The 22,143-nt window shown below is 41.8% G+C and overlaps 1 protein-coding gene across 14 annotated transcripts in view; it reads left to right on the forward strand.

Annotated features, from left to right (window-relative positions):
• The first annotated feature begins 7,943 nt into the window (after positions 1–7,943).
• DEUP1 (deuterosome assembly protein 1) overlaps positions 7,944–22,143 on the forward strand; it is a 143,732-nt gene continuing 129,532 nt past the window's right edge. For all 14 annotated transcript variants that reach the window (XM_086383230.1, XM_086383229.1, XM_086383239.1 and 11 more), the window contains exons 1-2: positions 7,944–8,066; positions 9,130–9,203. In XM_086383230.1, the coding sequence (XP_086239356.1) occupies positions 9,157–9,203 (47 nt within the window). In that variant the 5' untranslated portion in view covers positions 7,944–8,066; positions 9,130–9,156. The remainder of the gene's footprint in view (positions 8,067–9,129; positions 9,204–22,143) is intronic.

Raw genomic sequence — 22,143 nt, forward strand, 5'->3', positions numbered from 1 at the left:
GACATTACTTTGCCGACAAAGGTCTGTCTAGTCAAAGCTATAGTTTTTCCAGTGGTCATGTGTGGATGTGAGAGTTGGACTATAAAGAAATGTGAGCAACAAAGAACTGATGCTTTGACCTGTGGTGTTGGAGAACACTCTTGAGAGTCCCTTGAACTGCAAGGAGATCCAAGCAGTCTAAACTAAAGGAAATCAGTCCTGAATATTCATTGGAAGGATTGATCCTGAAGCTGAAACTCTAATCCTTTGGCCACCTGATGTGAAGAACTGACTCATTTGAAAAGACCATGATGCTGGGAAAGATTAAAGGTGGTAGGAGAAGGGGACAACAGAGGATGAGATGGTTGGATGGCATCACTGAGTTGATGGACATGAGTTTGAGCAAGCTACGTGAGTTGGTGTTGGACAGGGAAGCCTGATGTGCATGGGGTTGCAGAGTCGGACACACTGAGTGACTGAACTGAACTACGCTCAAAGATGTCTCAGAAATAAATTCCCCCTCCAAATTATCTTATAGTAAAAAACCATAAAACACACACAAAAATAAGATAATATGATAAGAGTAATAGCTCCCAAAATTTCAGAGATTGAAATTAGAAGACACAAAATAGGAAATGACTATGATTAGTCACAATAGAAAATGACTAAAATTAAAAGAGAAACCTTAATAATTTATCAAAGTAATTGAAGTTATAAAAAATGACAAAGATGATTTGTGAAAAAACCAAATTAACTTTTCTATAATTTCAAATTCAACAAATACTTCTTGAGTGACCACTATACGCAAAGGCATGTAGTAGATACTTTCATATATATTAGCAAGTTTAATTTTCAAAACAATAAATAATTATGTTAATAAGTAAAAATGTTATAAACCATCATAAAATGTTTTCCAATATTTTGTGTTTTCCTTACTTCTTGAAAATTTCTTCTGATATGTTTTCCATTTCACAAATTCTCTCTGTATCTATATTAAATTTAATGTTACACACAACTTCTATGTTCTTAAATTTCATTTTTGTTTTTAGTTTTAGAATTTCTATTTGATTCTTTTTCAAAAATGCTAAGTCACTTTTTACATGTAGTGTTCCCTACAGATTTTTTTCAATCTTATTATTTCTTTAAACATATTATCCATATTTTGGAAATCTCTGTCTGATTCCAATATATAAATCTTCTGTGGTCCTATTTCTGTGGTCATTACTTTCTACTGGTTTTCCCTAATGGTATCTAGCTTCGTGATTCTAGATTATATTTCAGTGTGTTCTGATCATTGTATTTGAGAAGTTCTCCTTAGGAAGATTTTGGGACTAAATGATTTTAATCTTCAACAGAGAAAAATTTTGCTTCCTTCCTCCAGCTATCTTAATCTACCAGCCCAGCACTGCCTCATCCATGCACAAAGACTGAGATTGTCCTGAATTACCTCGGTGATCCAAACGTGGGCTGCAAGTCAGTGAGAGGACTGATTTATTTCCACATCACTATTTTCCTGAGAACAAAGCTCTATGGGGTTCCAGCTTAAGGCAGAGGTATTTATTGAATCCTTATCTGGCATGAGCCCAGGCTTTGTATTTTGGCCCCTTTGCTTTGCAAGATTACCAGAACTGCTGCTCAGTTTTGTGGTTACTCCTCCAGAGCGTTAAATGCCTTCCAAGCAAAAGCAGCATGAAGGTCAGGGCATGCTTCTGTAGATTCTTGCCTTTTATAGATTTTAACTTAATCAGTTCAGTTCAGTCACTCAGTCGTGTTCGACTCTTTTAGACCCCATGGACTGCAGCACGCCAGGCTTCCTTGTCCATCACCAACTCCTGGGCCTTGCTGAAACTCATGTCCATTAACACAGTGATGCCATCCAACCATCTGTCCTCTGCTGTCCCCTTCTCCTCCTGCCTTCAATCTTTCCCAGCATCAGGGGCTTTTCCAGTGAGTCAGTTCTTCGCATGAGGTGGCCAAAGTACTGGAGTTTCAGCTTCAGCATCATTCCCTCCAAAGAAATCCCAGGGCTGATCTCCTTCAGAATGGACTGGTTGGATCTCCTTGCAGTCCAGGGGACTCTCAAGAGTCTTCTCCAACACCACAGTTCAAAAGCATCAATTCTTCAGCGCTCAGCTTTCTTCACAGTCCAACTCTCACATCCATACATGACCACAGGAAAAACCATAGCCTTGACTAGATGGACCTTTGTTGGCAAAGTAATGTCTCTGCTTTTCAATATACTATCTAGGTTGGTCATAACTTTCCTTCCAAGGAGTAAGCGTCTTTTAATTTCATGGCTGCAGTCACCATCTGCAGTGATTTTGGAGCCCAAAAAAATAAAGTCTGACACTGTTTCCCCATCTATTTCCCATGAAGTGATGGGACCAGATGCCATGATCTTCGTTTTCTGAATGTTGAGCCTTAAGCCAACTTTTTCACTCTCCTCTTTCACTTTCATCAAGAGGCTTTTGAGTTCCTCTTCACTTTCTGCCATAAGGGTGGTGTCACCCGCATATCTGAGGTTATTGATATTTCTCCCGGCAATCTTGATTCCAGCTTGTGCTTCTTCCAGCCCAGCGTTTCTCATGATGTACTCTGCATGTAAGTTAAATAAGCAGGGTGACAATATACAGCCTTGACGTACTCCTTTTCCTATTTGGAACCAGTCTGTTGTTCCATGTCCAGTTCTAACTGTTGCTTCCTGACCTGCATATAGGTTTTTTCAGGAGGCAGGTCAGGTGCTCTGGTATTCCCATCTGTTGAAGAATTTTCCACAGTTTATTGTGAGCCACACAGTCAAAGGCTTTGGCATAGTCAATAAAGCAGAAATAGATGTTTTTCTGGAACTCTCTTGCTTTTTTGACAAAATCTTTGGTTCCCGTTAATATCCAAGATGGGGCTTCCAGCTGCACTGTCCAGCTGGGGCAGTGGTAAAGAATCTGCATGCCAATGCAGGAGACACAAGAGACATAAGTTCAATCCTGGAGTTGGGAAGATCCCCTGGAGAAGGAAATGGCAATCATTGCCAGTCTTCTTGCCTGGAGAATCCCATGGACAGATGAGCCTAGCGGGCTACAGTCCAAGGGGTCACTCACAAGAATGAAGTGAGTGAGCACAGAACTTACAATATCCAAGAGAAGATGATGTTTTCACAACTACAAAGCAAAAAACTATGGACCTCTAAGAAGGAAAAGAATAGGGAAAAAAACATGATACCCATTTTCTAGAGAATTCAGTTTTGTTTACTGAACCTAAAATGACTTCTGGTGTTCCTAATTTCCATCAGGAAGATAGGTGTCCATGGGCCACTGGCCAGCTGATAATAAGTAAAGCCCTCCCCTCAAATCTGAATCTTCTAAATTGTCTTTGGAAAAGCAGCCCGAATGGAAGAATTGACAGGACTGTGAGTCATGATGCAGTCAAATGCTTCACTCTGCCTGGGTATGGGGCCCAATTATGCTTTTCTCTAACCCCTTTCCCATCAGAGAAGGTTAATAAGGATTTTGAGGGAGGAGACTCTCATAGTCCCTTTCAAATCATACCCAAATCACTTAGAATCCTTTTCATTGTATGACCCTTCACACTTAACAAAAGGCTTTATTACATTGACCAAGCACCCAAATTTCAGGCCTATGCTGTCCAGTATGGTAGCCACCAGTCATGTGTTGCTATTGAGCACTTGAATATGACTCTATGAACTAATTGTGCTGAAAGTCTAAACCACAGACCAGATTTTGAAGACTTGGTATAAAAGAAAAGAATGTAAAGTGTCTCAATTTTTTATGCTAACTGTATGTTGAAAACATATTTTGGATATATTGGGTTAAATAAACTATTAAAATTAACTTCACTAGTTTACTTTTTAAATTTGACTACTAGAATATTTTAAATTACATAGGTGGTTAGGTGGTATGTATTATATTTCTGTGGGACAATGCTATCTCTAGGATGGTGTTGGTTCTAAAGACTGAATCTCCTTTTCCTGAATGGCTATTTTCTCAACTGGAATATGCATTGAACCATCTCCGGAGAACTCCCTCAACCTGCTTCTACTTATAGAAGTGGAAACATACAATAAGGAAAAAAAACCTGAATTCCAATCTCTATTTTTGTCATTGGGCTTCCCGGACGGCACAATGGTAAAGAATCCACCTACCAATGCAGGAGACACAAGAAATGCGGATTCAGTCCCTGGGTCAGGAAGATCTCCTGGAGAAGGAAATGGCAACCCACTCCAATATTCTTGCCTGGAGAATTCCATGGACAGAGGAGTCTGCAGGCTATGGTCCACAAGGTCGCAAAGTCAGACACTACTGAAGCAACTGAGCACACACACCCACATTACACATCTTGGCACGAAAACTGTGTTAATGAGGGATTTTCAATTTTAAAGTTCAGTCTATGGCAATTTTCTTCCATAGACTATCCCTTGATCCTCTCCTCATCCTTTTCAAAACAGTGTCACCTGAAAAGATATAATAAAGGTACATTTCAGGGTAAATTCAAGTTTTTGAAGTTCTTACTTGATAGCAGGGAGTCATGGAGTGGTGAGGAAGGGAGTGTTTAGGTCTTTGCACTTTAAGCCTTAAGTCTCACCTTAAAATGAAAACTTTATTCCTATTAAATTGAACAGGATATTTCTAAACTGTATTGAAATTTTCTTAGACTCTGTCACAGTATGTGAACTCTCATATACCTATGATTCGCAAGTCCTGCTCACATTCATTCATTCTTGTGAAAATATGGCTTTTAAATACATCTACAGTTACCTATGCAAGATTCTGACTGCTAAAGAAACCCACTCAATCTTAATTTTTGGATCGAACTTGAAGAGCACTAGACTTGAAGTATGGAGAAGGCAATGGCACCCCACTCCAGTACTCTTGCCTGGAAAATCCCATGGATGGAGGAGCCTGGTAGGCTGCAGTCCATGGGGTCGCTAAGAGTTGGACACGACTGAGTGACTTCACTTTCACTTTTCACTTTCATGCATTGGAGAAGGAAATGGCAACCCACTCCAGTGTTCTTGCCTGGAGAATCCCAGGGACGGGGGAGCCTGGTGGGCTGCCGTCTATGGGGTCGCACGGAGTCAGACACAACTGAAGTGACTTAGCAGCAGCAGCAGACTTGAAGTAAGATGATCTTGGTTCATAACTTAGCTGCACTTGAACTGAACCAGATGCATCTTCTTGGACATATTTTTTTTTTTTATTCTAAGCCTTTGGTTCCTAATCTGCTAAAAGGAACTGTAATAACACCTGTTACACTTGTGTCACTTGGTACACCTGAGCAGATAAGGAAACAATGATCCTGAAAATACTTACCAATTTTTTACCAATGGTAACAAATTTCAGTGTAAGTGATATTAGGCATCCTGAAACTTCATTAAATTTCATTCCTAGTTTTATTCTCCCCTTCCTTGGGTCAGAATAGAACATTGACCTGTTCAGTTTAGACAAGAATAGAGAATATGACTAAGATTTACAGAATAATGGAAGGTTTCAAGTTAAGATAAAATGATCACTTTCTTCATTCAATCATAATGAGAGCTATGAAACACTTATTAGAGTTAATAACCTGAGTTACCTTACACAGTTCATTTATGAAGCTCAATTTGTCAAGAAACAGCAAATAGTTTTTTGAAATTCAGGTGGAATTGGATGGAGGAATTTGGGTCAGTATTAAATTCATGGCAATATTAAAATATTGGGCTCAGTGGTAAAGAATCTACCTGCCAGTGTAGGAGATGAGGGTTCAATCCCTGAGTTGGGAAGTTTCCTGGAGGAGGAACTGGCAACCTACTCCAGTGTTCTTGCCTGGGAAATCCCATGGACAGAGGAGCCTGGCAGGCTACAGTCCATGGGGTTGTAAAAGAGTGGGACACAACTTATCAACTAAACAACAACAATATTAAAGTCGCCAATTAATGTTAATATTATGAAAGTGGAGTGCAAATAAAAACTTTAAGGATTAGAGATTAATCAACTGAAAGAACTGGGAAGGAATTCTGTCCTTAAAATAGATGCTAGAATATTTTTTTAAACATAAAATTTAAGTGCTTAAAATATCACTCATGGTAAATCAGTGGGAAAAAATGTGTATATATGTGTATATGTATGTACAATATATATGTGTGTATTCTTTCCTATCATTTCTTTGACATCAGAACCATGTGACAGAGCTTCTGCTGTCAACTTTAAAGAATAATCACAACCTTAAAACTTGAGAGTTATGTTTTATTTGGTGAGAATTTTTAGGACTTCAAGCCTGGGTGACAGCATCTTAAATGAACATCAAGAGATTTTGTTGTTGTTGTTGCTAAGTCATGTCTGACTCTTTTGCGATTCCATGGACCGTAGCCTGCCAGGCTCCTCTGTCCATGGGATTTCCCAGGCAAGTATCCTGGAGTGGGTTGCCATTTCTTCCTCCAGGGGATATTTCCCACCCAGGGATCGAATGAGTCTCTTACGTCTCCTGCATTGGCGGGCAGATTATCTACCACTGAGCCACCACGGAAGCCCCTATCAAGAGATTATTGTTAATGAAAGGAAACCATATTTCCCAAGTTAAGGAATTTAGTGCTTTCCTATGTAGGGGAAGATATAACAGTCTGGGCTCACTGAGCTCATTTCTTTCATATGCATCTCAGCTATCTGGGCCCAGTATTGTGTGTGTGTGTGTGTGTGTGTGTTTGCTCAGTGCTCATCTTAGGGAGTGGCTGCAGCAACCCACTCCAGTACTCTCGCCTGAAAAATCCCATGGATGGAGGAGCCTGGTGGGCTGCAGTCCATGGGGTCTCAAAGAGTCGGACAGGACTGAGCGACTTCCCTTTCACTTTTCACTTTCCTGCATTGGAGAAGGAAATGGCAACCCACTCCAGTGTTCTTGCCTGGAGAATCCCAGGGATGGGGGAGCCTGGTGGGCTGCTGTCTATGGAGTCGCATAGAGTTGGACACAACTGAAGCGACTTAGCAGCAGCAGCAGCAGCAGCCTAATGGCTGCAGTATTATATGTATTGTTTCCCTTCCTGGTTGCCTTTAGGGCTCAGAAATTCACAGGTTCATGACTGTGACATCCTTGTTTACTAATATGGCAGGAATGTTCCATTTCTCAGTCATCAATTATTCTCAGAATTTAGTGAACAAAAGAATTTAGAATCAATCACTCAGAGTTCTGTTTGGGTTTCCCCACTTCGGAGCTATTTCCTTCTCCCTCAAAGAGAGGTAACATTGTCTACTCCGGCTTATTTGAAGTTGTTGGAGGGACCTATGTGCTCCACCGGAAAGACAGATGCAGTTGCTTGTGTTAGAGCGACCAGAGTAGCTGAGCACTGAGCAATGCAGTTAAAGTAAATCCAGCTCTTTCCAGCTGGAGGGCACTTGGGCGACTAGAAAGGCAACTCTCTTTGTCCTAAGTCTATTTCTGGTCATCTTAAAAGTGGTTAAGAGCGGGGAAGAGAAGTGAAGTGAAAGTCGCTCAGTCGTGTCCAAGTCTTTGCGACCCCATGGACTGTAAAGTCCATGGAATTCTCCAGGCCAGAATACTGGAGTGGGTAGCTGTTCCTTCCTCCTGGGGATCTTCTCAACCCAGGGATGGAACCTGGGTTCTTTACCAGCTGAGCCACAAGGGAAGCCCAAGGGGGTGAGGGGGCAGGGCAGAGGCCAGAGGCATTTAAGGAGGTTGGATGCAGAACCCCTCTGCCCGAAGCTGTTTAAACTTTGCTCCTCTGATCGTTGGTTCATTCATTCATCCGACAAGCCCTCCTTGTGCGCCTGTCGGGCCGTGCAGTCCATGGAGAGGAAATGACCGAGAGGGCGGCCCCGGGGAGCCCCGCGGCTACTGAGCGGGCACCAAACCAGGACTGCGGGCGGCGCGGGCTCCCCCAGTCCGTCCCCTCCCCCTTCCGCTCCCCGCCCCGCGCCCCCGAGCCCCTCCCCCCAGCGGCGGTTCGCGGCCGCGTCTCCATGGCGACCGCGGGCGGCGGGCTGCAGGCGGGCCCGGCGGCGGGTGCGGGCCCTCGCGGCTGCCAGAGGCCCGGGCGCTGCCACTCTAGGGGCCTCGGACCCGGAGAGCGCGGCACAGCGCAGGTAATCCCCCCGGAGCCCGGCCCGTCCCGGCTTGTCCCGGGGCCCTAACGGGCTGGCCGAGCTTAAGGTGTGGGCGCGAGCGCGGGGCGGGTGGAGACAGGCTTGGTCCGATTTTGCGAGTTCAGGACAGGTTCGCTCTAAATTGGAAGGTCTAGGTTCTAGGTGTGTGACTTTGGGCGAGTCACCTGGCTCGTCTATCCTGACTTTGCCTGATGTTAAAGTGAAGGATTTCAGAACCTAGAAAATCAACTCATTCCACCTGAACGGGTCAAATTTCTGTTCCCATTTCTGCTCCTTGCCCTTCCGCTCCCTCGCAGTTTTGGATCTCTCTTAAATTCCTTTCAGGGTGGCTTAAGCCTGCAAGTTTTCTCTTTCTACCACCTTGAATGCGGTTTAACGTTCATTCAGAGAAGTTGAAGTGGATTTCAATACTTGACTATTTATCCTCATAGGTTATGTTTTAATTAAAACTTTGTTACTGGGAAAAAACTCTTTTCTTTCACTTTAGGCAAGTACTAACTTATTTTGTTAAAAGGGTGAGCAGTGCCTACAAAGCCACTGAGGAACTGGAAGATTTCAGTCTGTGAGCAGTTCTTAACCTTTTTGTCCTAAATCTCACGGTATACTCACTGTAACCGAACCCAGACAGGGACAAAGAAAGAGTCTATTCAAACAATGGCAAACCTTTAGAGGACCCACAAGGAAGGAAATCCTGAGTACGTTCAGCTGAGAGTGGCCTGGAGCAGGAATTGGTTTTACTTACCTCATGTGCTGGCTCTTTGCGGAGTACCTGGCACCAAGCTGTTTTTCAGTAGATAGTAAATGAATGTTCATCTCAGTCAGTAGGATCTATTTCAACTCACCACTAAGCCAGTGTCATAAATACATGTGACACACACACCTGCACACACATGTGCAAGTTTCTACATTTTGTTGGAACCAAGAGCTACTACACTCAGAAAAACTCATAGAACAACATGGTTTGCCAGTAGCAAAATTTTCTTGTTTTAGAGGTTAATAATGTGAGCGTTTAAGGAATCTAGATCATTTTTCCCCCTCACAGGTTTAAAAATCAAGAAATACAAACCAGATGCAGCAGTTTCTTGACATGGAGAACCAAACCCATAATACATTGGGGTAAGTACTGAGACATTTCTTTTGAATGAGTTGGTGCTTAACAATGCCAAAATCTCCCTGATGGCATGTGAACTTGGAAATCTAGTATTAATGGAGGATGTAGCAATTATTTTTGGTGAGGAGGCTGAGAGAAATAATTAAGAATCTATAGTTTGAGTCTTTCCAGTTTTGACTATGGATCTGTACTCAGAAATCACCATTTTCCATCTTTTAGTGAATGTCTCCAGTGTTTTGGGGTGATGGGTACCCACATGGGCCTCACATGCTCTTGCGTTTCCACAATGCAACAGCTTCCGGCTGGCTTGCTCGTTTTCTGCTGTACTGAGTGTCCAGGCACCCTCTAGGCTTGCTCTTGACAAAGTGAAAGTGAAAGTCACTGTCGTGTCTGATTCTTTGTGACTCCATGGAATTCTCCAGGTCAGAACACTGGAGTAGGTAGCCTTTCCCCTCTCCAGGGGTTCTTTCCAACCCAGGTCTCCCACATTGCAGGGAGATTCTTTATCAGCTGAGCCACAAGGGAAGTTTGCCTTTGAAACGGGACTCAAAACACACAGCTTCCAGACAGATTTGTGTGTGTGTTAGTCACTCAGTTGTGTTGGACTCTGTGATCTCATGGGGCAGGCTCCTCTGTCTACGGGATTCTCCAGGCAAGAATACTCAAGTGGGTTAGCATGCCCTTCTCCAGGGGATCTTCCTGACCCCGGGACTGAACCTGGGTCTTCTGCATTGCAGGCAAATTCTTTACCAACTAAGCCACCAGGAAGCTCCTCAAAACTGCAGCATGAACTGGTATTTTCTCAAAAGTTTCAGGAAGCAATAAGGAATAGAGTTTGTATGACATCTGCCATTGTAAAAAAGTAAATTCTTTTTGACAAATGTCTGTCCTGACCCCTTCCCTGCCACCAGCATCATAAAGATTCCTCTTTCTACTGTTTCATTAGCCAATTGACCACCAGTTGAGCCCCCAGAACTTGGAGGGTGGGGGTAGCAGAGAAAGTGAGGGCGGGATCATGGTTACCATATGCTTGATGTCGACTGTGACCACGACACTAGTCAAACCACTCCAGGTATCTCACTTTCAGTTATTCTGCTCAGACTGTGACTTTGACAACAGGCTAAAGCAAAGCTGCACAAGTCTGGATAATAAGCTATGCCTTATAAACTTCTACAGCATACTCCTCCTCAGAACAGCCCTCATTCTACAATATAATTGAGTGTATTAGAGGTTGGTATACTCTTAAGTTCTTGTTGACAAAGAGACCCCCAAATACGGGGTTTTAAAAAAGACTGAGGAGTATTTCTGTTTCATATACAAAGTCAGAGATGAACAGACCAGGGCTGGTAGGGCAGCTCTGCCCACCTCACTACATGATTTCCAACTCTGGGCCCAAAATGATTGCTTTAGGTCCCACCATCATGACCGTGCTCCTGCCGGAGGGAAGGGGGAAGAGCAGGAGGAGAGAGGAAGACCAGTCCTCCTAGAAGTATGACCTGGAAGTGGCAAGCCTCACTTCTGTTCACTTCCCATTGACCAGAGCTTAGCCCTGGGCAAGACCTAGCTGCAAGGAAGGCTGAGAAATGTGGTCTCTAACTGGGCACCCGTGTAGTCCGTTAAAGTTTAGAGGAAGTATAATGAAAGGAGTGAGAGATGGCAACCCACTCCAGTATTCTTGCCTAGAAAATTCCATGCACAGAGGAGCCTGGCAGGCTATAGTCCATGGGGCTGCAAAGAGCTGAATGCTACTGAGCAACTGAGCACACACACACTCAATGAAAGGAAGAAGAATGGATATTAGTGGACAGCTAGCAGCCTCTGTCACACTGAATTTAGAAAGGTAGAAAGAAAGAGAAATAAAGCAGGAACTTGCCCTAGAATACACAGCTGGGTTACTGGAGGAGGTAGGATTTGATTTCAGATAAGTCCGGCTCCAATCACAGCATTCCTTGCTGCACTGTAAGTGGATGGCAGAAAGACCTGGGGAGTGGCCTGCCTGGTGTCCGTAGCACAGCCAAAGTAGGATTCTGGATTGAGAGGGGGTAGACCCCTGGTATGACAATGGCACTGAAGGCTCAGATGCAGACCGAAGGTCTTAAACCTCAGCTGGGTATCAGATAGCACTTCACTCCTGCAAATCTGAGGCCGTGGAGACTGCTATTTCTCATCATTCATTCTTTTGGGAAAAGGTATGGAAGACTGACCATATGCCAGGCACAACACTAAGCTCTCTGACTCATACAAAGGCCTTTAAGGAACTCAAAACTTAGTAGGAAACCATAGAGCTTGTCTGGGTACAGTGTAATTGCAAACCAGAAGTGAATGAGAATTACTGCAGGTTTCCATGTGGAAGCCACAGCTCACCACAGCAGACATGGGAGCGGACCTCCTTGAGCATGGTCTCCAAAGAATGGACAACCAGGTCGGCTTTGCCTCTGTCCCGTGCACTATTGAGAAATATGTAAAAATTTAGATCATGAAGATAATGAAACCTCATTCATCAGGGATGTAGAATGTATATACCAAACGGTGTCACCTACATAACAGTAGGTGTTTCATGGGGCAACCTTCATTTGACAAACATGTATCTAAAGTCTATGATGAGCCAGTCACTGGTCTAAGCACCAGAAAGACAGTGGTGAACAAAGCAGAGACCACTCCTTCAAGGGCTTTGTACGTTAGTGGGAAATATAAACATGCTTCATGTGGCGATCAGATCAGATCAGATCAGATCAGTCGCTCAGTTGTGTCTGACTCTGTGACCCCATGAATCGCAGGACGCCAGGCCTCCCTGTCCCTCACCAACTCCCGGAGTTCACTGAGACTCACATCTATCGAGTCAGTGATGCCATCCAGCCATCTCATCCTCTGTCGTCCCCTTCTCCTCTTGTCCCCAATCCCTCCCAGCATCAGAGTCTTTTCCAATGAGTCAGCTCTTCACATGAGGTGGCCAAAGTACTGGAGTTTCAGCTTTAGCATCATTTCTTCCAAAGAAATCCCAGGGCTGATCTCTTTCAGAATGGACTGGTTGGATCTCCTTGCAGTCCAAGGGACTCTCAAGAGTCTTCTCCAACACCACAGTTCAAAAGCATCAGTTCTTCGGTGCTCAGCCTTCTTCACAGTCCAACTCTCACATCCATACATGACCACAGGAAAAACCATAGCCTTGACTAGACGAACCTTTGTTGGCAAACTAATGTCTCTGCTTTTGAATATGCTATCTAGGTTGGTCATAACTTTCCTTCCAAGGAGTAAGCGTCTTTTAATTTCATGGCTGCAGTCACCATCTGTAGTGATTTTGGAGCCCAGAAAAATAAAGTCAGCCACTGTTTCCCCATCTATTTCCCATGAAGTGATGGGACCAGATGCCATGATCTTCGTTTTCTGAATGTTGAGCTTTAAGCCAACTTTTTCACTCTCCACTTTCACTTTCATCAAGAGGCTTTTTAGTTCCTGTTCACTTTCTGCCATAAGGGTGGTGTTATCTGCATATCTGAGGTTATTGATATTTCTCCGGGCAATCTTGATTCCAGCTTGTATTTCTTCCAGTCCAGCGTTTCTCATGATGTACTCTGCATACAAGTTAAATAAACAGGGTGACAATATAGGAGGAAGAATAAACAGGCTGAGGACGAAGAAATGGACGGTGAATGGGGTGGTCACTCACGGATTCCCTGGTAAGGTGGTGTTCAAGCAGAGCTTTATGTCTGTGAGAAGAAAGTTCCCAACAGGAGGGACAGAAAATGCAAAGGCCTCAGGTGGCAGCTTTTACACAGAGCATTTATGACGTGGGTGAGCCATTATTCTGTGACCTCTGGCTTATAACAGGGTTTGGTTTTTGTTTATCCAAGATTTCCTCCCCAGTATAGGTGTTTGTGCCATAATAATCAACTTGAACTCCTTCTAAATGAAACGATCACATTTAAGTTTGCCCTTCTTGTTTTTTGAGTGGTGTGCCCAGGACATAAATAATTATAGAATGAGTAAAAAAATCTGATTTTTATAAGAGAACCATGTCTACATTCTTCTTTTTTTCTATTATTCCTGAATTTCTACTCTTGTTACTTTGTCATTTTATGTTTTATTTTACTTATCTTGCTCTGATTTCTGAGTTGAAAATATGATTCAGTTATTTTCATGATTTCTGGTTTTCATGATTTCTTTGAATAACATAAGCGTTTAAAGCTGGAGTTCCTCTTGGGCTCAGCTTTGCTGCAAGGCCATAGGATTAGTGTACCCACTTTCATTTTCTTAAATTGTCTATTATTTCAAGTTTGACTTCCTCTTTGACTCAGTAGATATTTGGGAGATATAATTTCCAGATATAACTTCAGGTTTTAATTATTTTTTTATTCATTACTTTTTAACCCCCCTACATCTATGGTCATAGAATATGACCTTTATGATATTTTGGTTTCATAAAGATTATTCTTATGATCTGTTGTGTGATCAACTTTCATAAATGTCCTTTAGGCGTTGAAAGCAAATATATATTCTCTTTTGCTTAAGAAAAAAGGTTTTAAAAGTTTTAGATATATAATCAAACTGTTTAATTGTCACATTCAAATTGTGTGCCTTTCAAATTCATTATTACCTTTTTGTCTATTTGAGCTGTCACATTTTAAGAAAGATCTTTACTATAATTGTGATTTTTGTCCAATTCTTCTTGTATTTCAGATAGTTTTTATTTTATGTATTTCCGTATTCTGTTGCTCAATATATTGAGGTTCACGGATGTTATATCTTCTTGGTGTATTGTATGATTTAGCCCTATAGAATATCTCACAAATATAAGTGAATGGTTTTTATTTGAATTTTACTTTTTTGTTGCTGATATTGCCATATGTTTTCTTTTTAACTTGCTTTAGCCTGTAATAGCCTTGTTCATCCCTTTTATAAAGGACAAAATTCCATCTTCTCCTCCCTTTGTGGGGAAAAACCTCAGTTCTTCCCTGCTGTGTCTGTCTTCCCTGTGTGCCTCCTTTACCTTCATAGAAACACTTCACCTCTGACACTTGTGGTCACCATATATATGGATGTTTCTGGCCCAGCCAAGCAATTCTCTGGAACACAAGCTGGGAGTCCTACAATTCAACTCAATTCTGACACTGTCTATGCAGAAATAGCATTAGACCCAGCAGGCTGAGGGCTTGGTCCTACAAGACTTCCTGCCGCCCTCTTCAAACTCCAGTTGCAAGTCCAGGTTGTCATCTGTGCCTCTGACCAAACAGTTATAGATGACCCCCTCCCTGGATTTGATTAATTCGCTGGAATAGCTCACTAACTCAGGGAAACACTTAACTTTAAAATCTTACTTTCATCCAGTTTATTAAAGGATGCAGACGAGCATCCAGATGGAAAGGGTGCATAGGATAAGGTATGTGGAAAGGGGTGTACTGCTGTCCCAGCACCTACACCTGCTCACCGACCCAGGAGCTCACTAAACCCTATCAGTTCAGTTCAGTTCAGTTGCTCAGTTGTGTCTGACTCTTTGTGAGTCTGTGGACTGCAGCACACCAGGCTTCCCTATCCATCACCAACTATGGAGTTTGCTCAAACTCATGTCCATGGAGTCAGTGATGCCATCCAACCATCTCATCCTCTCGTCCCCTTCTCCTCCTGCCTTTGATCTTTTCCAGCATCAGGGTCTTTTCCAAGGAGTCAGTTCTTCACGTCAGGTGGCCAAAGTATTGGAGTTTCAGCTTCAGCATCAGTCCTTCCAATGAATATTCAGGACTGATTTCCTTTAGGATGGACTGGTTGGCTCTCCTTGCAGTCCAAGGGACTCTCAAGAGTCTTCTCCAACACCACAGTTCAAAAGCATCAGGTCTTCAGTACTCAACCTTCTTTATAGTCCAGTTCTCACATCCATACATGACTACTGGAAAAACCGTAGCTTTGACTAGGTGGACCTTTGTCAGCAAAGAAATGTCTCAGCTTTTTAATATGCTAAGTTGGTCATAGCTTTTCTTCCAAGTAGCAAGCATCTTTTAATTTCATGGCTGCAGTCACCATCTGCAGTGATTTTGGAGTCCCCCCAAATAAGGTCTGTCACTATTTCCACTGTTTCCCCATCTATTTGCCATGAAGTGATGGGACCAGATGCCATGATCTTCGTTTTTTGAATGTTGAGTTTTAAGCCAACATTTTCACTCTTATCTTTCACTTTTATCAAGAGGCTCTTTAGTTCTTCTTTGCTTTCTGCCATAAGGGTGGTGTCATCTGCATATCTGAGGTTATTGATATTTCTCCCGGAAATCTTGATTCCAGCTTGTGCTTCATCCAGCCTGGTATTTCTCATGATGTACCCTGCATATAAGTTAAATAAACAGGGTGACAATATACATCCTTTACATACTCCTTACCCAATTTGGAACCAGTCCGTTGTTCCATGTCCAATTCTAACTGTTGCTTCTAAACCCTATACTTTGGAGATTTTCATAGAGGCTTCATCATGTAACCGGGATTGATTAGTAATTCCTTTTTCAGCCCATCTCCCTGTTCAAGAGAATGGAGCGGGGAGAGGTGGGACTAAAAATTCCAAACCTCTCATAGTGACTTGGTCTTTCAGGTGACCAGCCGTAATCCAGGAATCATCTAGGAGCCTGCCCAGAGTTGCCTCATCAGATCAAAATAAACTCCTGTCACCCAGAAAATTACTTGGGTGTCAAGAACCAAGGTCTAAGACCAATATTAGAGCAAAGGATGCCCCTAGTGTTCTTATCACTTAGGAAACTGCAAGGGTTTTAGGAGCTCTGTGCTGGAATCGGGCATAGAGACTAATATATATTTTCTATTATCTCATACCCTCATTTTCAATCATTTTTTTTAATATTATATGTGTTTCTTATAAGTAGCATATGGTTAGATTAATGCATGTATACACCTCAGTTGGAAGGTCTTTGCAATTAAAGAGAGGATTTTTTTTTAATTTATTTATTTTAATCGGAGGCTAATTACTTTACAATATTGTAGTGGTTTTTGCCATACATTGACATGAATCAGCCATGGATGTAAATGTGTTCCACATCCTGAATCCCCCTCCAACCTCCCTCCCCATTAAAGAGAGGGTTTTATAATCATTAATATATTAACATTGGATCCATTTTGCTTTCCCAATATTTACTAGTCTTATCTAGCTTTCTTCTTTTTCTCTTACAAGTTCTATATCCTAGTTTACACATTGTTAATTTACATTTTTTTACAAACATTTAAAATTGGATTCCTCTTCTGGCTTCCCGAATTTTAATTGTAACTTTGACCTCTCTCAACCCTGGTAAGACTTCACCTTTAGTACTGTTTTTGCTTCTGCATTTGCTTATTCCACCTCCAAGAAATAATCTGGATTTCTAGTCCTGATGACTATTAACTTATATATAAATGATTACATATAGGATAATGTTAATTATTTTATTCCTCTTTTAAGAATTCTCTTTAGCACCTATAAATTTGATTGCATTGATTATTACTATTTTATAGAATCTTCCTTGTTCTTAATTTAAACTTTTTAAAATTCATTTTTAATTTGACTAAAGTACTTCCTTAATAAAGTACTACTTTAATAAAAATGACCAGAGGTGGTATACCTCTTAATTTTTTTCCTGTCCAGATGTCTTCTTGTTCCTCTCATACAGGAAGTCTGTAAGAGTTATTAGTCCCATGGTCTTGAAGTGTAAAGTGTTACATGGAAAGTCCAATACCAGTCTCATTCTCTCTTGGTTTTTTTTTTTCCCTTTCTTTCTTTCTTTCTTTTTTAGCGTCTTGAGAATTATGGGATTTCTGTTTATCCTTGGAGTCTACAAATTTACCAGGATAACTTTCTAGGTATAGATCCATTTCAATCCCTTCAAAGCATTTGGTGAGCACTTTTATTATTAAAGATTCAAAGCTTTTCAGCACAGTGAATTTTTCTTCTGTTTCTTTGGTTAATAATTCTCCCCATCTTGTTTCATTCTCATCTCCTAGAACACCTATATCTTTTCCTTTTTTTCATAATTTCCATCATTTTATCCTTTGCTCTACATTCTGGAGGAATTTCTTCCATTTTCTCATTTTTATTTCAGCAATGATTGCATTCGTTTGTTTTTGTTTTTTTTTTTCTTCTCTTGAGATTTTGAGTATTGACAACAATGTTTTTATTTCCAATATTTCTTTTTTGTATGTTTATTTCATTGTTCCTTTTACTTAGTAAATTGCTTTTCTTTATTAATATAATACACCATTGACTCATTAAAAATACAAGTAGAAGTGTTTGAAGTGATCTCTTCTTATATTAACTCCTTTATAGTCAGTCATTCTGTGGGGTGTAACTCTGGTATATTTCTCTACATCCTGCAATTTGTCTCTTTCCAAACCCCAACTGCTCCACAGCCCAGCCTTTCTCCCAACCTCTGCTACTCTCAAAGAGAAATCAATTAGGTTTTCCCAAGAAATCAGTCCGCCAATTACAGTGCAGCTACAACTTGCTGAGGGCTCAGCGTAACCACGTCCAATGTGCTGTGTAGTCTAATATATTTAAGATTATTAAATCTTGTGTTTAATAAACTTATCTCTAAAGGTAATTTCTAGATAGGAATTCTACAAATGCATTGAGCAACGCTAAGGTCAATAAAAACACATACGTAGAGTCTCCAAATGTCTGAATTCTAGAGTGACGTTTTTGAAAAATGTCATTTCCTTGTATAAGTGAATGCACATATGATGGATTTTTTTCTTTAAAATACCTTTTCTAACTGAAAAACACTTAGCTAGATTTTTCCTTTACTTAGTTATTCATGTGTGTAATTTAAAAACCATTCGGTTTCCACTGTTACCAAGAAGGAAAGAGTGCCGTCCCCTGTCCCTGCCCCCGTTTTCCACTCCCCTGGGGCAGCCACTTTCAGTTCTTTGGCTGATTCTTTTGGTATTTATTCCATATCTCTAAATAACAAATTTACGTTGCTACTTCTTGATATTTCAGTTTCGATCAGTATCTGTTGACATCCACAATGCTTATTTTTCATAATCTTACCTGCTGCGTGTGTGAACATGGGCACATGTGCACATACAGACACACACTCATTTCCCATTCCTCATTCTCCCAATACACTGTCGTTTTGGTTGGGTCAGTATTCGGTTTGCCTTGTTATGACTTTATAAATACCTCTGGCTTTGTAAATACTCTTCACCTCTGAGCCATATATCACAGCATACCATGATTGCTTTTCCTTTCTTGCACATTTTGTTTTTTTTCCTGGAGATAAGTATCTTAATTATAAATTTTTTTGAAGTTTTCCCCTTTCTGTGTAATTTTCTTCAAATAATGTCTTTCCACTTGTGTAAGACCTCACTGTGTGAACCGTTTTCATCAGATGCCTGTGATCTCTGGCTGCTTGCTCCTATTTAAGAATAATGGCATCTAAAGCTGACAAGAAGCCCCGTGCACATGAGCAGGGCTTGTTGACCAGGGTCTTTGCTGTCTGGTCATTAGGCTAGTCTCTTCTGTCTCAGGCTGCTCAGTTTCCAGAGAACATGATTCTAAATTCTTCTGCTTACAAGGTGTAAGCTGGGCAGCCAGCATTCACCCCTGACTTCCGGAAATACCTAATAGGTTGCTTCTTGGTTTTCTCCAGTACCAGCTCCTTTGTTTTGTCCTTGTAGGTCTAACCTTTTAGGTTAAAAATATTCTTTTGCTTTATTTTAGTAGGATTTGGGAAGGAAGCAAAATTTGTTTGTTCCTCCATCTTCAATCAAAAGTCTCATTTTCTCTACTGAATCATTTACTTCTTTTTACTCTGTGACTTATGTCTTATTCATTGATCTTGTTCATAGAATCTTGTCAAATCCTTTCTAAAAATCTAAGTGCTACACGATTTACCAAAATTTTTTATCTGCTGTGAAAGTCGTATTTTCAGAGACCAAGTCAGATGAATATTAAAGCACATTCTCACATCAGAATTCAGAAAAACCCTTCAAAAGATTGCTCTTCTACATGAATAACTTTCTAAACCTTCAGAGTGTCCTTTGCCTCTGAGAGATATTCATAATCACAACTTTACTTGCCTGTTTCCTATGAGTTAAATACAGTTTTGATTAGTTTGTAAAAATTCTAATATTAGTCAATATATACTTGTAGTTGAGTAAATTGTAATGTATTATTTTTGCACACTGAAAATTCTTTCTAATTTGATTGACTCTCATGGTATCTTATTCTCCCTACATCATACTTTATTTCCCACAAAATACACATATTCCTTTCCAGAGTAATCACATTTAACAAGTTCTTGTTTCTTATTTCTCTGAAGAAGCAAAGCAAAGTGGTAAAAAAGTGAAAGTGTTAGTCAGTCGTGTATGACTCTTTGCAACTCCATGAACTGTAGCTTGCCAGGCTCCTCTGTCCATGGGATTCTCCAGGCAAGAATACTGGAGTGGGTAACCATCTCCTCCAGGGGATCTTCCCAACCCATGGATCGAACCCTGGTCTCCTGATTTCAGGCAGATTCTTTACAGTCTGAGCCACCAGGGAAGCCCAACCTAGGGTAAAATTTTGATATATCAAAGTTTGAAGTTAGATCCTGAAATGTCAGCACAGTGGTAAGTGATTGTAAGAATTCAGTGAGTGATTTTGAAAGGACAGGAAAATACTTCAGAAGGGGAGGGAAGGAAGGCGATAGAGGGAGGAAGGAAAGGGAGGGGAGAGAAAGATTCCTCTGAAAGACTTGTTAAGCTCCTGTTAAGGCAAAGGTTAAAAATTACCTCTCTGTGAGATAGTACTTTTTATAGGACAGTGTTTAAAAAACGTTAGTTGTATTAGTTACAAGTTACATTTTTTTTTTTAAAAAAGGACAAAGCCATGATACGTGTAAACCTAGGCATATCTATGGGAGAAGGCAATGGCACCCCACTCCAGTACTCTTGCCTGGAAAATCCCATGGACGGAGGAGCCTGGTAGGCTGCAGTCCATGGGGTCCCTAAGAGTCAGACACGACTGAGTGACTTCACTTTCACTTTCCACTTTCATGCATTGGTGAAGGAAATGGCAACCCACTCCAGTGTTCTTGCCTGGAGAATCCCATGGACGGAGAAGCCTGGTAGGCTGCAGTCCATGGGCTCACACAGAGTCGGACACGACTGAAGAGACTTGGCAGCGGCAGGCATATCTATGAGGACCCAGGCACATTCAGCCTGACCTGACATTCCAGGCATTTGGGGGTCTGGCACTTTGGAATGCTTGCAAGCCTCTTGTCAGAGAATTGGTGAAACAGAGAGGTGCCAGAACATGAAGGGGGTGGAAACAGAAGCTTGTCAGTTCTCTTCCCTGGCAGGGGTGTGGGGGGAGGAAGTGGTTTCATTAGACGGCATTCATGTAAAAGCTATGCGCAGAAAGAGCTTAACAGAGCCAGCTGCCTTATAGAATCATGCAGGGAAATGGCTTCCAGTTTTTCTCTAATAAAAGAGAAATAAATGCAAATATCTTATGCTAATCTTATGGTTTTCAAGTTATAGACTACTTTTTAAAAGTTCAAGAATATGAAAAATGGGTGGATCAGCAAAATAGCTGACTCGTAAGGACAGTCAGAGTACAGATGTAGTCTGTCCCCATCATGTGAGAAGCTGCAGAGTAGGGTGCTGTGACCCCAGAGCCCTGGACGCCCACGTCGGATCTCAGCTCATGGACAGTCCCAGGGGAGATCTGCATCGTTGCACACACTTACAATGGCAAGGAAAAGCAGGACCCTCTGAGGGGTGAATGCTAACGAGGCTGCCCACCTTCTGCAGTGTCCCTGGGGCCATGGAGGCACACCTGCCGTCAGCTGTGGTGGTGTTGGCCCCTGGCCAGTGGGCCGCCTGAATCCCACCACCCAGCAGTGACGCGAGTCCCATCCCCAAGTAGCAGCAGAGGCGCAGGCATGGGTGTGGGGTTCCCCGTCTGGCAGTGATGAGGTAGTACCCACTCCTCTGCCGGAGCCTTCTCAGAAAAGGCATTAAACACAGCATTCAAATAAGACCCAGAGTCTTAGAACACAGTACCCAAACACATTAGGGTTTTATCTTTCTGGAGGTTGGCAGTTCATAGCTACGCTGTGGCTGTAGAGTACCATCAGGGATTTGTGCAGCTGACGATGGAGCAGGGAGACAGATTATCACACATCAAAGAGGATATATTCTGTCACGGGGTGGTGATGACTGCTCTGAGGAAAAGTTCCACATGTCATGGGGCTAGAGAGTTACAGAGCAAACCTGGTAAGGTGACATTTGAAGAGAACTGTCTTTGTATGGACGTCCTGGGGGTGGCCTTCCAGACAGAGGGAACAGCAAAAGCAAAGGCTCTGGGGCAGGAGCATGCTTAGTATTTTGAAGGAACAACAACAACAAAGGCCAGCGTGTTTAGAGGAGAAAGCCAGGAGGAACATCAGAGAGGCAAATACGGCTTTGCAGACCTAGTAAAGACTTTAGATTTCACTGTGTGGGATGGGAAGTCCTTGGAAGACTTCGAGTAAAGCAGTGACATTTTCTGACTTAATGTTTTGAAAGGCTTGTTCTGGTTGCTATGTTAAGACTAGGCCATTGCAAAGCAAGGGCAGGAGAAAAAGACAAGCTGGACTAATTCAGTGGGAGATAGCAGTGATTTGGATCAGGTTGGTAGAAATAGTGACAAATGGGGAGGTTGTGACAGAAAAGCTGATAATATTTAGAAATCATAGACTAGATATGGGGTGAGCAGGAAGAAAATGAGATAGTGGACTTCTGGCCCATCAATTGGAATAATAAGATTGTCATTTATTAAAATAAGGGAGACTGGAGAAAATGCAAGCTTGGTTGGAGATGCCTGTTAAATATCCAAATGAAGCTCAGATAATTGGCTGTATGTTCAGGTCTAGATGTACCTTCCCGCTTTATTACCCTCAGTGTGCTTTATTGTCTGGCATCACCTTATGATTGCAAGATGGTTGAACCACCTCCAGC

This window comes from Bos grunniens, chromosome 29 (genome assembly GCF_055505025.1).
Source record: "Bos grunniens cultivar Pamir isolate PY7600 chromosome 29, Bosgru_T2T1.0, whole genome shotgun sequence".
NCBI lineage: Eukaryota > Metazoa > Chordata > Mammalia > Artiodactyla > Bovidae > Bos > Bos grunniens.